Source organism: Gouania willdenowi, chromosome 3 (assembly GCF_900634775.1).
Source record: "Gouania willdenowi chromosome 3, fGouWil2.1, whole genome shotgun sequence".
Lineage (NCBI taxonomy): Eukaryota > Metazoa > Chordata > Actinopteri > Blenniiformes > Gobiesocidae > Gouania > Gouania willdenowi.
Window position 1 is genome coordinate 8380694 of NC_041046.1, and position 14084 is coordinate 8394777.

General features: G+C 38.7%; 1 protein-coding gene across 2 annotated transcripts in view; it reads right to left on the minus strand.

The window, feature by feature from the left end:
• Nucleotides 1-14084, minus strand: part of LOC114481603 (insulin-like growth factor 1 receptor) — a 92787-nt gene that overhangs the window by 15505 nt on the left and 63198 nt on the right. For both annotated transcript variants that reach the window (XM_028476569.1, XM_028476561.1), the window contains exons 6-10: nt 13270-13478; nt 11828-11954; nt 10007-10242; nt 6041-6208; nt 4414-4621 (exon numbers count right to left, since the gene is read on the minus strand). In XM_028476569.1, coding sequence (XP_028332370.1) covers nt 4414-4621; nt 6041-6208; nt 10007-10242; nt 11828-11954; nt 13270-13478 — 948 coding nt within the window. The remainder of the gene's footprint in view (nt 1-4413; nt 4622-6040; nt 6209-10006; nt 10243-11827; nt 11955-13269; nt 13479-14084) is intronic.

The window sequence follows — 14084 nt, forward strand, 5'->3', positions numbered from 1 at the left end:
AATGCCTCAGCTGTTCTTCCTCCACTCAGTGTCAGATAATAAACTCTGGCAGGACATGAAGACTTTCAGATGAAGGTTTGCCTACAGGGCGACTGCTATTAAAGTTGTCCATAAAATTCTAAATAATTCAGGTCATGCAGTGTTGAACTATCTGTGGGGTTTGTGCAGTTTGTTTCTGTTGACACATGTTTATTTTGTACACACCATGTCCTGTTTTTATCAGCCTGATGCATGTCCCCATAGTGTGGAGATCACACTATCATCAGGGGCAGAACATTTAAATAAAGTACATTTTATTTTGAATTCTTTTTGGAAAATATATTTGGGAAATTGGCAAACAAACGCTTCAACTAGGGTTTCAAAATTCAGGGAATTTTAAAAGTGTGAAAGTTTTCATGGGAATTAACAAAACAAAATGGGGAATTGTACTAAATTAAAAATTAGCCCTTAACAGAGATGTTAAATGTAGTTTGAAATTGAATTTTAGCATCATCTAAAATATCAGCATCTGTTATTAAAAATTACTTCAAATTTCCGGTTAATTCCAATCAATAATTCCCATGAAAAGTTTATATTTTTGAATATTCCCAAATGTCCCTAACTCTAGCCCTAATAGGGAACGTGAGCTGGGTTTAGACTGAGACAGGTTATTTATACCTTACTGATGGTGTGTTGTTGCAATAGTTCTAAGTTCCTGTAGAAATTTACCAGAAATATTCCATCCCTTTGCAACCCTAAACCTACATACTGTATAACACTTGCAGGTGATATTACCTAAAGACTTCAAATAGTTCAAAAGTTAAATTCTGTAATAGGAATAAAGATGTTTGTTCTAGATCGAGATAAACGAATGGTACGGCTTCAGGTCCTGTGAACCAATAAAAAGCTGCGAAGTTGTTAAAGTTTAGAGAAGTAAATCAATGTAGTTAACATTTACAAAAATAAGTTTATGTTGAAACAAAATGTACGAGAGGGGAAAAAAAATCCTCTTTTCTCTCAATGAAGAGCTTTTAAAGGTCACACGTCATGCTATTTGTCACCCATCTCCATTTTGTTCTAAGAACTCCAAAAATAATAGTATTTGAGGTTTATTTTCCCAAACTCGTCCGGTTTTCCAGAGTTTTAGCCTCTGAAAAGTCACTTTCTGAGCAACTCTACACAAATAAGCTGATTTGCGGCCTCGTTATGAATATTCGTGAGTGGGAGTGTCCATAAACGGGACACTGACTTCCTCCTCCCCGCACGGTAACGTATGGCCAGAGGACGGCCCGCCCTCCCCCCACCCACTCCGTAGTTGAGCTCATGCTGCTTTATAAACACGAGACAGAGTGTGGGGGCGGGGCATTCACCGGTACATACATTGACTGTAGAAAATACATACATAGCACTCAAGTGTTTGGAATAACAGCGTTTAAAATATGGACGTTTAGGTAACTGCGTTTTTTTTTCAGTAACGAGGTAATCTAACTAATTACTTTTTATGCCGTTACAACGCCGTTAACGTTTCTGAACGCTAAATATGGTGCGTTACATGCATTGATTGAATAAACTGTTATCTGAAAGCATCCCTGGCTTCATACACAGCTGTAGTGAGGAGGTGGGTTAAAAACAAGGTGAGCGATTATGATTGGCTAAGGCAGCATCATGTTCCATGGTAGCCAATCAGAGCCAGTGTTTTTACACATGTGCCAGCACACACACACACACACACACACACACATACACACACACTACAGATTTGATGAAGCAGCAGTGATGCGAGCGTGGAGCAGTCCAATGAAAAGTTGGCATTTTAAAGGTATTTTAAACAAACACTACTTTAAATTAATTGTGGTCAAAGACAATTGACCACATTATATCAGGAGTGAAGACTTTGTCCACATCCGTTGTAAGTAACTCAAATTTAATGAAGCACCTCACAACGACACACGCATCTAAAAAAAAATCTGAATTCTTTGACATAGAGCAACTTTTTTTTTTTTTTAAACAGTAACGCAAATAGTTACTTTCCTTGGTAATGAGTTACTTTTATTATAGAGTAATTCAGTTACTAACGCAGTTACTTTTTGGATCAAGTAGTGAGTAACTATAACTAATTACTTTTTTAAAGTAACGTTCCCAACACTGATAGCGCTGCGTGAAGGACGCTGAAATGTGCACCTTGGTGGGTGTGTCTGTTTACATGTCAATCACGGCAGAGAGCTTCCTGGAGGCGCGGCTTCTCCAGCTCAGTGCAGCATCAAATTCGTCATCAAAGTGGGAATGCATCAAATTGGAGTGAGGTGTTTGGGCTCACCCTGCAGTAAGAAAGGAGCAAATCACCCTGAGGGAATCAATGAAAAAAACACTTTGGGCATGTGTATGAAGCCCTAATAACACTTTGATGTTTGAAGCACAGAAAAGTTAATTTAGTGTAACATGGGCCCTTTAATCCATACCTGAATATTTCACTGTAGAAACAACATCGATTTTCAATCACAAATTAATTAAACCGTTTACGGCCTAGTAATTTGACTGAACAACAGACATTCCATGAGTGCTGATAATATAGAGTAACAATGGCACTGGGCCTTTTTACAGACATTATCACTCCACTGTTCAGGCATTCTAATAAAGGTCAACTTTCAGTTAAAGAATGTTTGTGTTGCCTGGCAACAGCCTCGTCTCCCTTACAGTTGTGGACCTTTTTGATTTGGCGGAGCCAAAAAAAAAAGAATAAATAAAGAAATCATAATCTCTTGTCATTTATTACTTTTGACTAATAAAATGTGCTTGCAGAACTAAGGATGTCCTGATCCGATCACGTGATCGGAACACGGGCCCAATCATGTGGTTTCAGACTCGATCAGAATAGGACTTTATCTCCCAATAAGGACTCGGATATATATGTATATTTATTATCATTATAGGGGTGGGCAGTATACCGGTTCATACCAAATACCGCTATATATTTTCTTTGTATATACACTTTTAATATACCGCCGTACCGGTATATTGATTACACAATGTTCGGAACGCTGCGCCGCATCAGACTGGAGCCTTTTCAATGTTGCACTGTGAACAGTAGCGCTCTGGTTACCCTGGTTACGGTGTAAATGAATAAGAAAGCTTTGAAGCTGCAGAACTAGTAGAACATGATGACAGAAGAACTTGCGTCAAAAAGAGGAGAAGCCCTGTCTGTTGTTTGGTCGGCAGAACAAGTTGGATGCAGAGCGGAGGTGGAGAGTCAGACCCAAGTTCTCAGACATTTGTGAATAAAGGAGATCAACAGCAGGTAAATCCCTACAACATTTGTTCTGTTTGGAAGAAATTAATCATATCTTTAGCCTCTCTGGTAACTAGCCTGATGCTAGTGTGTGTGCGCACTGCTGGCCCCCCACCCCACGCAAAACTCTGTGAAAATGGTCTCAATCATTGGTGCTGCGTTAGTGCTGAAAGAATTATCGTTTGTGCTTTTTCATTTTTAAGATACAACAAGTTTGTTATAAGGTGATGTCATCACTCAGCTCCCCACATCGTCCAGATTGAACAAAAATGGTGTCAATTGTTTGTGCTGCGTTAATGCTGAAAGAATGACGCTAATACATTACATGCTCTGCACCTGCACTGCCAACAAAATTAAGTTGTCATACTTTTCATCAAGAAAAACATACATTTAAATCTGTGAAACTAAATGAGGAGAGTAAGAATTAAAGTGCAGTTCCTAAAGCACATTACTGGCCTTACTTTACAGCACTGTGGCACTTTTATTTTATATTATTTAATCTTGCACTAAAATCTAACGTGATTTTTTTAATTTTTTTATTGCTTGATTGATCAAGCTACGTCACAGAAGTGTTCTGTTTAGGGTTGAATGTTAAAATAAGGTGAATAAAATAAATTAGGGACATCCTGGATCTGTTTTTTTGCTCTTCTTTATCTTTTTAATGTATTATAGAAGTATCGGATCGGAACGCGCTATCGGCAAGTTCTCAAAATCAAAGGACTCGGAGGCAAAAAACCTGATCGGGACATCCCTATATAGAACTGTTGTATAAAAGCAATATCACACTTGAGGTCGTAATGTTGTGCTGAACTGGTGTGATTCGGTTGTAGATAATCACACCAGTGCTGATATTTTTAGCACAACAGCACTTCCACTCGTGTGATATTGCTTAAATGAAACACTATAAAAGGGTATTTATATACCTTTTTTTGGGGTGTATAATCAGCATTCTGCTGCAAACATACCTACCTTTCAAAGTAAAAGCACACTTTTTTTCTCCTTTTTGGGGCAGAGGTATAAACTACCGACTAAATGAAAATGGTTCTGTAGCACCTGTTGAGAACCTTGGTTGTAGATGATCTTTAATGGTTTAGGCAGAATATGAGCACACTGGTGTTGCTCGGTGAAAGCGGGGATGGACTGGGTACCTTGGGGTGAAAATGGAGTTGTGCAAGAAGTTCTCAAAGACTTTTCTGTAGGAGGCGTCGGCAGCTTCTGCCTCCAGGTCCTCCACTGACTTGGGGCAGGGGCAGCAGGGGCCCTTCTCTGGCCCGTCGAAATCGGTCTTGGTCGGCTTGGTGTCCTCCTCTTGATCTCCCACTCCGATCGCAGCCATTCTGATGGGAATCTTCAGCTCTGGGAGAGGTAGAGAATGTATGAGCTTCTAAATTCAACTTTATTTATACTTAGTGCAAATTACAACAATAATAATCTTGAAGTTCTTAAATTCTTAAGAAAAAAGAAAAAACCCAATAAATGAGTGGTGCTTGTCACGAGTGGCTGCTATAATGGATGTGTACTGGTGCAGAGGTGATAGTAATGGAGTACAAGAACTCACGTTACTGCAATTGAGTTGCTTTTATGTGTACTTGTACTTTTTTGAATATATTGCTAAATCAGTATTTTTACTTGTACTTAAGTACCTTTTAAAAGAAGAAAGGTAATTGGTTACATTTCTACACCCAACCGTTGCTGAGTAAATTATTATTTTTTGTTTAAAATAATCAACGGAAAATGTGAAACAAAAAAAATAAATAAATGATCAGACAACGATCAAATGCATCACATCAAAGCCGACCAATGAGATTAAACGTAATAAACGGTGCCAAAACAGCACTGAATGCAGGTTATTTAACGTTAGCCAGACAGAAACATCACAGTAATATAACATGCTCTGTTAAAAGCATATTACTGCAGCATTTCACTCTCTCAATGTGCACACACCTCAGCAGCAGCAGCAACAACACAGTGTCACTTACAGCAGCCCACACGGAGGCTGCTGCGCACACATGAACAACATCTGAACTACAGAGTTCTAGTGTAACAATTACAAATCAAACATAATGTAAATCAAGCAGCAGTAATTAGACGGCACTACAGCACCAGGAAAGGGGCGGGGACTGTGAGCAACAGCTGTCAGACAACCCATCAAACAGTCCTGGCTCTGATTGGTTCTTTTTGCTCGGTCGCGGTGCACTCTGGCATCTGCCAAAGGCTGCAGGAGCAGCATGGAGGACTCAATGAGTCTGTTTTTTTCACACAAACTACTAGTTTGATGTAAAGCTGTCCTTACATAGTGACAGCTTTAGCAAATATGACAAAAATTCAGTTTTACAAGAGTTGCAGACTGCACCTTTAAGAGTTCATAAATTGATTTATATCCTGAGAATTAAATTGTTTTTAATTTAATTTATTGTTGTCATTTTATCTAAAAAAGAATTGTACATTTTGACAAACCTTTTATTTTATACAGATGTCTTTGTGGGAAATAAATCAAGTTTTAATTGTGCAGGATTTGGTCTCTTCCTTTTTAAGTTTATACATGAGTTGTTTACTGTATGCAAGGGAACGTGGCAAGATTTATTACCAACAATAAACATGGCGTTAGAAAGTAACTAGAAACTTTTTCTTTGAGTACTATTTAAATGAGCTAATTTTTACTTTTACTTGAGTATTTTATGCATGACTTGCTTGTACTTGAGTAGAATTTTAATCAAGCAACAGTACTTCTACTTGCGTAGGATATATCTGTACTGTACTGGTGTGTGTGCGTACCTTTGGAGCAGTAGTTGTGCTGATACAGCTCTCGGTCCTCAGCTTGTTGCTGCCATCTCACCAAGTAGTAGGTCTGGTTCCCATTGGGAGAGACTGGGGGCGACCAGCGTACCACCAGCTGTGTGGATGAGTTGGAGTATGCTCGAACATCCAGAGGCATGGAGGGGGCTGAGGGAGAGAAGAAGACAAAAGGTTTCCTCTGTGAGGCTGTGATGCACACCGGCTGCCGGGAGCGGATGTGATTTTCTGACATTACAGAGCGCTGCAGCTGGATCCATTTACAGCACACTCCCATTTCATCTAACTGTATCCCAGTTCCTGTAAACTCGATTTTTTTTCCTCCCCGGGGCCTTTGAGTTGCAGCTGTGTTTATCTCAAGTGGTCTTTCCCTCTGGAGCTTCACAGTTTGTTTGGATTACTTCCTGAAAATGCCATCAAAATGTCACAGGAAAACATTTTTATCCTTAAAGAAGCAAAAGTGCGAGGTTGCGTTTGAATTTTTCTGTTTTCTCTACATATTACCGAACTCTAACCAAGGCCTGCTACAATCATCACATATTTTAAAAAGGTGAAATCTTTCAAATCAAACCCCTCTTTAGGAACTCATATCAATGTACTGCCATTATCAAAACAAGCCACCAGGGGTCAGTATTAACACAGCCAGTAGGCTCAGTGAGGGTGAATGGGCATAGGATGAGACACAATTTAGGGGTGTGCATTGCCATGAATCTGACGATACTATACAATTCACGATTTGCAATATAATTTACAATATAATATATCCCAATAACAAACAACACAATAGCTATCATGATATCAATAATTATAAATTTTCCCATTTACAAGTACAAAATTATATGAAATATAGTTTATTTCTTTTTTTTTTTTAAACTTGTGAGAACAAATACATTTTAATTAGCTGTAACTCAAGTACCAATATCATAAACAAGTGATATGTTTATTAAACCGTCAAAACATTTTTCAAAAAAGTTACATTTTTGCTTCCAAGACAGATTCCGATTCTGTTAAGTTCTTAAATTCTTTTTTAAAAAGTAACCACATACATCTATAAAAGTGTCCAGTATGTTGTATGAAACTAAAGTGCAATCAACTTCTAAGCTAAAATGCATTGAGCAGTGAGGTAGTTTTACAAGGTCTGATGTGGTTCACTGATACCTAGTGACCGGGCGTTTACGTTTATTGTTTAAAAAAAACATAAAACAAATGACTTGGATCGATGCGATAACCACACGGTGAAATATCACGATATATCGCCAATTCGATTTTTTTCTTACACCTTTACAATGTACATTCAAATGTTAAAATGAACATTAAAGAAGACAAATAAAAAGGATGATTCAACAACGCATCGTGACATTAGAGACTCATGATTTGAGGGGGGCCACATTAGGGCTTTTGAGGGGATATCCGATTTCCTGGAGGCGTGTTCTCATCGTGTTGGACAAATTTTCAAAATTTCCATGTTGTTGATTGAAGGCAAGAAACAAGGCAATGCACCTTAAAGCTGCTGGAGAATTTTTTTTATTTAGATAAAGACATAGTGGAGCCCTCAGAGATCAATAAATCAAAGATCATTTACTGAAAAAAAAAATGTAAAAAGTTGAAATTGCTGCTTGAAAGTTTGTTCTCATCTCCACTGGAGAAACTATCTTGTTGACATCCTCTGTTGCACATTGCATTGTGGGATGTGGAGTCCTGTAGACAGATTCATGGAAGTGTTTTTACTTCATTCATTCTGTGATTTTTGTTGTTTGACCCCAAAACACGACAATACAAAAGGGACTTCCCAACACATTTCTGGTGTTTTCACTGAAAGTTGATGCAAAACAATGGCAGATGTTTGTTTTGGGGTTTACACGGGATTGTATGAGCGTGAGGTAACGTTTCGGGAACAAACTAGAAAAAAAATGGGTCAAACCAAATCACTGTCCTTGTCTTGCAAATAAACACAAGATAAGAATGACAGAAAAACACTTCTATGCATCCGTCTATGGAAACAACATCCCGTGATGCAATGTGTGAAACTTTTTGACAATGTCAATGAGAGTGTTTACAGTGGAGATGAGAACAAACTTTCCAGCAGCAATTCTAACTTTTTACATTTGGAGTAAATTATTATATATTATTTATTGATCTAAGAGGGCTACATTATGAATTTATCTGATAAATAATTATCATCATAATTTTACCATTTATATTCTGGCATATATGGATACACATTGATTCAGCTACAACGTTCTCTATTGTGAAAATGTGTTAAAGTAAAAGACCTTTAATGAACAGATGTCTTTATACAGATCAGTCTTAACAATATGCCCACTGACAGATGATGTGCTGAACACTGATATAGCTTCTTCATGGCACCTGTGAGTAGGTGGAAAGCATCAGGGGAACATTTTGTCCTCTTGTGTGGGAAGGAGGGAAATTAGTGAAAATAGACATTTCAGTGGATTGATAAGGGCGAGACTGTGATGGCTCAACCACAGCCTGAGAGCATTTGTCAACACCTGCAGCTCTTGATGGCTGTTCTCTTTACAGCATCTATAGAAGTAGGTCAGGAAAGGCAAAGCAGTGAACCTGTGTGCGTGTGGTGATCACCTGTGGAACACTTTCCACAAGGCAGCACTCTAAGGAAAAAAGGCATGCTGGGAAGCCTTTGGCCCTGCCATCAATCCGTCAGTGACGCGTATCTCTTACTAAAACAGTATTCCTGTCCTTCTGTGTCAGTTACACCTTCCCTTCCAGCACAATCTTTCAGAAAGCAACAGTAGTTTGGAAGTGGTATCACAAATCCAATCTGACCAATGCCTGGAGGGTGGAGCCAAACCATATAACTTGCAAATATTTGTTGCAGACACCACAGTACACCTTTTAGGACCTGTACTACGAAACTGGATTTACCAATTTCCGGGATTAATTTGTCGTGTCCTGTACTGCGACACTGGTTAACTTCTTACCAAACTAAATCATCATAGTAACTTAGGCTAAACCCCTAGCCTGGTCAGGACCAGGTTATGAAGTGGATCAGATATGAGCGAGTACAAAAGTCCCGCCTTCTGACCAATCAGTTCTCTTGAAAATTGAGCTGTCCATACTTAGAAGATCCTGGTTTGTGCAGATCAGACAGCTGCGTTTAGGAAAGAAAGACTATTAATAGATAAACGCAATCTTTTAATTTACCAATGACATCCTTTAGGAAAGGTATAGATTTACTGTACATCTGATGGACTAATCTATAGTCAGCTGATGATGCCTGCCGGACGGATGAACTCATTCTTTCATTCATACGTACATAAGTTATCGTGACACTGTCAGCATCAGCAGGAACATATTACAGTGAAACAATGACTGAACAGAAACACGTCTGTGATGCTATAAAGTGAAACTGATCAGAGCGCTGTCCGTTTATCATCCCATGAATTAATATGGTATAATCTCACGCTTTTACGCATCAACAGTGTCAGCAGATTCCTGGTCCTACCTGTATTCTTCTTTTCTTGCTTTTTCTGCAGCAACAGTGTTGTTTTTGGTCTGAATTGTAGATTTTAATTCTTCAAGAATTATTCCTCAATTCTGACGTAAGTTGCTCTACACAGTTTCTCTGTGATTGTGGTTGGTCTGACGCTGCAATCTCCACAATCTGCCGCAGGAGCGTGCACGTAGCCCAGCTGAAACCATTTAGCTTAAGTGAACATGTTTATATCCTGCTTCTTAGTACAGCTGCTCTCTGACAGAAAATGTTTGGTTAGATGACGGAGAGATATCCGGGATATACTCATCCAGTTTCATAGAACAGGCCCTACAAGCCCAATAAAATGCCTAACTGGATAGGCCAGGGACTGTTATCGCAACAAAAACGAGACCTACACAAATTAAACAAGTGGTCCAAATCGTATGTTGTTCCCATAGCAACACTAGTCTTACAGTCATCCTCTCTGTCCTCACCTGAGGGGCTGGTGCGGATGTAGACCACTTTGCTCTTGGCCCCCGGCATGTGTTTGTCCTCCACCATGAGCGTGATAGCTTTGACAAAGATGGCGTACTGCGTCCACGGCTTCAGACCGGCCAGGAGTACTCCAGGGTCCGAGTCCTTATCCGGCCTCAGCTCCACGTCCACCATGTTCCAACTGTTAGAGCCACAGCCGTCCTGGCCCTCGAACTCAGTGATGTTCTGAAAAGGCCTGGAAGGAAAGAAGAAAGAAAGATAAAAAAAATTAGCCTTTATATACTGTACCTTATAGATCAATAAAATGAAGATCATTAGCATAAGAAAAAGGTTAATATTGCTGCTCAGGAGTTTGTTTTGATCTCAACTGTTAACACGGTTTATTGACATTGTCGCAAAAGTCTCAGAAAGAAAGGGCTCAAAAATACTAAAGTAAGTGTTTTAGGTTTAACAATTAGAGACAAGGAAACATATATTTTCACATTTCTTTTCTTAATGTGAAATGCAAAAAATAAAGACAGCATAGCTTTGAAAAATCAATAAATGTAAAATAATTTACTCACAAACAATTGTGCTTTGCATTGTGGGATGTAGAGTCCCATAAGTGTTTTATATTGATTCTTACTGATTCTTCTGTTTCATCCCCAATAATGAAGGACAGTGATTTGCTTGACGTCATTTTTGTTCTAGTTTGTTCCTAGTTTTACTACGTAGATCTGTCTGGGCAAGGCCCAAAATAATTTTCTACCATGGGTTTGTTGCTACTTTCAATGAAAACATCAAAAATGTGCTGGGAAATCATTTTGGCAGAGTTAAGAATCAAGTAAAAACACTTCTATGCAACCGTTTTACAGGATTCCACATCCTACAATGCAATGGCCAAAACTTTTCCGACAATGTCAATAACTGAGTTTTTACGCTGGAGATCAAAACAAACTTTCAAGCAATTCTTTTACAGGTTATTTTTTTGACCAGATGATCTTCGATTTATTAAAATATGAGGCCTAAACTATGCCTTTATCTGATAAAATAGTTATCTTGAGCAGCTTTTAAAAAATTCCCCTGCTGTGAAATCACTGTGAACAAATTACAAATATAATCAAACTCTTAGTTTTATAAGCTGCTGGGAACCTATTGTTATCCAGCATGTTCTTCTTTTACAGAGGAAATCCTACTTCCCATGCATAAACAATCACCAAATTTGCAAAAAGAATAAGTCTCATGCCAGACTGTCTCAGCTGCAATAAAGGTGGCACTACAGGGAGACTTGGAAGTTTAAAGTTTTTTAAATTCATAACAAATCAACCATATGGACGACAGATTTCCAACTTCCACCAAAATGTGGCCCCAATACTACAGAAACTTTGGTACATTTAAGTTTATTGCAAATTATGAAGCTTTGCACTGAGTTTTTTTAAAAAAAAAATCTATCAAAATGTGTTGCTTAATTGACACAAACTGTCCGACACAAACAATCGACAAAGATTTAGCCTATGATGTAAACTTTACATCAGCATGCCACCTTTTTCCCCTTCTTTCTACACTATAGCACGTAAGCCATGGGCGACCGTGACTCAGGTGGTAGAGGGATCGTATTCTGATCAAGAGGTTGTGGGTTTGATCCCAAGGCTATGTGTCGATGAGCAGGACACTGAACTCTAAGTTGCTCCAAATGGTCGACTAGTGTCTTCCATGTTTTAGTTTTGCCTGAAATTGGCAACGTGGCCATCCACATCCCATGCACGTTACATGCTCACTGACGATTTAACAAAATGAATGTGTTAGTAGTGTTATGGTTCCACTGATGATAGAAAACATACGCCTCTTTGTAGTAGACGATGAAGCTGATGAGGTCTCTGTAGTCAGGAGGCCGGTAGCGCTGCCATGTCAGCTTGATTCTTGTGCTGCTTGTACTGTTCGACTTAAACCTCAAGATTGTGCTTTCACCTGTGGGGGCAGCAGAGAGTCAGAACGGAGCATACAAAATCACATTCAATGATGATATAGTGCAGTGTTTCTCAAATGGGATTAGAGCACGCGAGAGAGAGGGGAAAATTAACATATCAAATCATTAAAAATATGAGGTTTTATAATGTTTATTTTTTAGTTAAAAATGATACACACTAAATATTACCAGCAACTCACAAAATGACAACAAAATAAGAGAAAAATATACTGAATAATAAAAAGAACAGAAACAACAACAAAACAAACAAAATGACACCAAAAACACACACACTAACAGAGAAAAATACTTACTATTAACAGCAACACACAAAACAACAACAACAAAGACAGTAAATGAGAGAAAAATACACAAGATCACGACAAAATACACACAAATAATAAACATACAACATACAAAACGACATAAGAAACAACCAAATGACACCAAACACACACACAGAGAGAACAATTTAAATAATACCAACACAACACAAAACAACGACAAAAATACACAAAATAAGAGAAAAATATACTGAATCATAAAAAGGATAAACAAACAACAACAAAATACACAATATGATGGCAATTATGTTGATTAGAATGTTCTAATGTTCTAGTCCCTAAGTTCCCAAAGTGGGGTACGGAAACTGTCATGGGGGTTACGTGAATAAATAATTAAAACACTGACAACATTGGAAACTAGAATATATATAGAGCAGTTAATGTTAATGCTAGGTTAATGCTAATGTTAGGCTAATGCCGGGTTATAGCTATAGATAGGTGAATGCTAATGCTAGGTTATTGCAATTGCTAAGTTAATGCTAGGTTAATGCTAAAGCTAGGCTAATGCTATTGCTGGGTTAAAGCTGATACTGAGTCAATATTTATTCTAGGCTAATGTTAATATTGCTATGCCAATGTTAATGATGATGGTAAGTTAATGTTACTGCTAATGCTAGAAAATGCTGATGCTAGCTAATGCCAATGATAAGCTAATGCAGTGTGACGCTGGCCAGCATTTGCAAACACTTCTATTTTCTACAGGAAATGAAAATATTCTAGTTAGTAATATTATTATATATTATTCCTCAACAGGATAGGTAAAATTCACTGTAGTGCTACATTGTATATTACATTACATTATTATGTTTTTTAAGTTTGCAGGAGTAGGGCGTACATGGCCTCAGGTTAAATGTCTGAAAGGGTACAGGACTGTGTAAAGTTTGGGAACCACTGTTCTAGTGGGACAAAGGGGGTACTTGGATTCAGAAATCAGATAAAGGGGGAAGTGATGAAGTTAATGTTTGTCGCATACAGCTGGCTCTGTCGCCGTTGTTCCTGAAGTCTCCCTCGTCAAAGCGGCCCTGGATGCTGGTCTTGTCCCACATGCTGCGGATCTCAGACATGCAGAGCTTGGGGTTGGCTCTGAAGAACAGCTTTCCCATTTTGATGGTGAGGTTGTGCTGCTTCCAGTCCCACAGATACTGGAGCTGCTGGTTGTCAAACGCTGAGAAGGCGTACATGCTGGGGAGAAAAACGAAGAAGAAACCAGGATGACGGTGGGAAAGATGCTGACGTTTATCCATCAGTGCATTATGGGAACAGTAATTCATGGGTTTGTGCTTTTTCGCCAAGGACAGCCACTTATTTACAGTGCATGGAGAAAACTCCTCCACCTTTCCTCAGCCTCCTTTTCTATAGGGCTAAAACAGCACTAATTTGGGCTAATGCTACCATTTCACCATTCTCTGTAGATTTCTATTTTCATCTCCTGTTTAATGACCCAGTTAGCCAGCAGAGGGACTGCTTATCAGGAGGATAAAAATCACCTGGCAAATCGGATTAAGCAGGGTCTGTGCTTTTTTGTGCTTTTTATGAGTCACTGGGTAACACCCAGACATCAAGGAATGACTGTAATGTTGGCCTTGGGACAGAAAGATTCCAGTGAACTCAAAGACAAACAGAGGAAGGAGGGAGTGAAGGCCTTTCAGTGACCATGACAAAAGTTCACAGGAACTGGTGGAGGTTTTGTTGCATTCAAGGTCCAATCGAGACAAAGGCGTGCGACGTTTACTTCAGCAGGGTGAAAAATAAAGGGAATTATGCAAACTCATTGCAAGGGCTATCTAT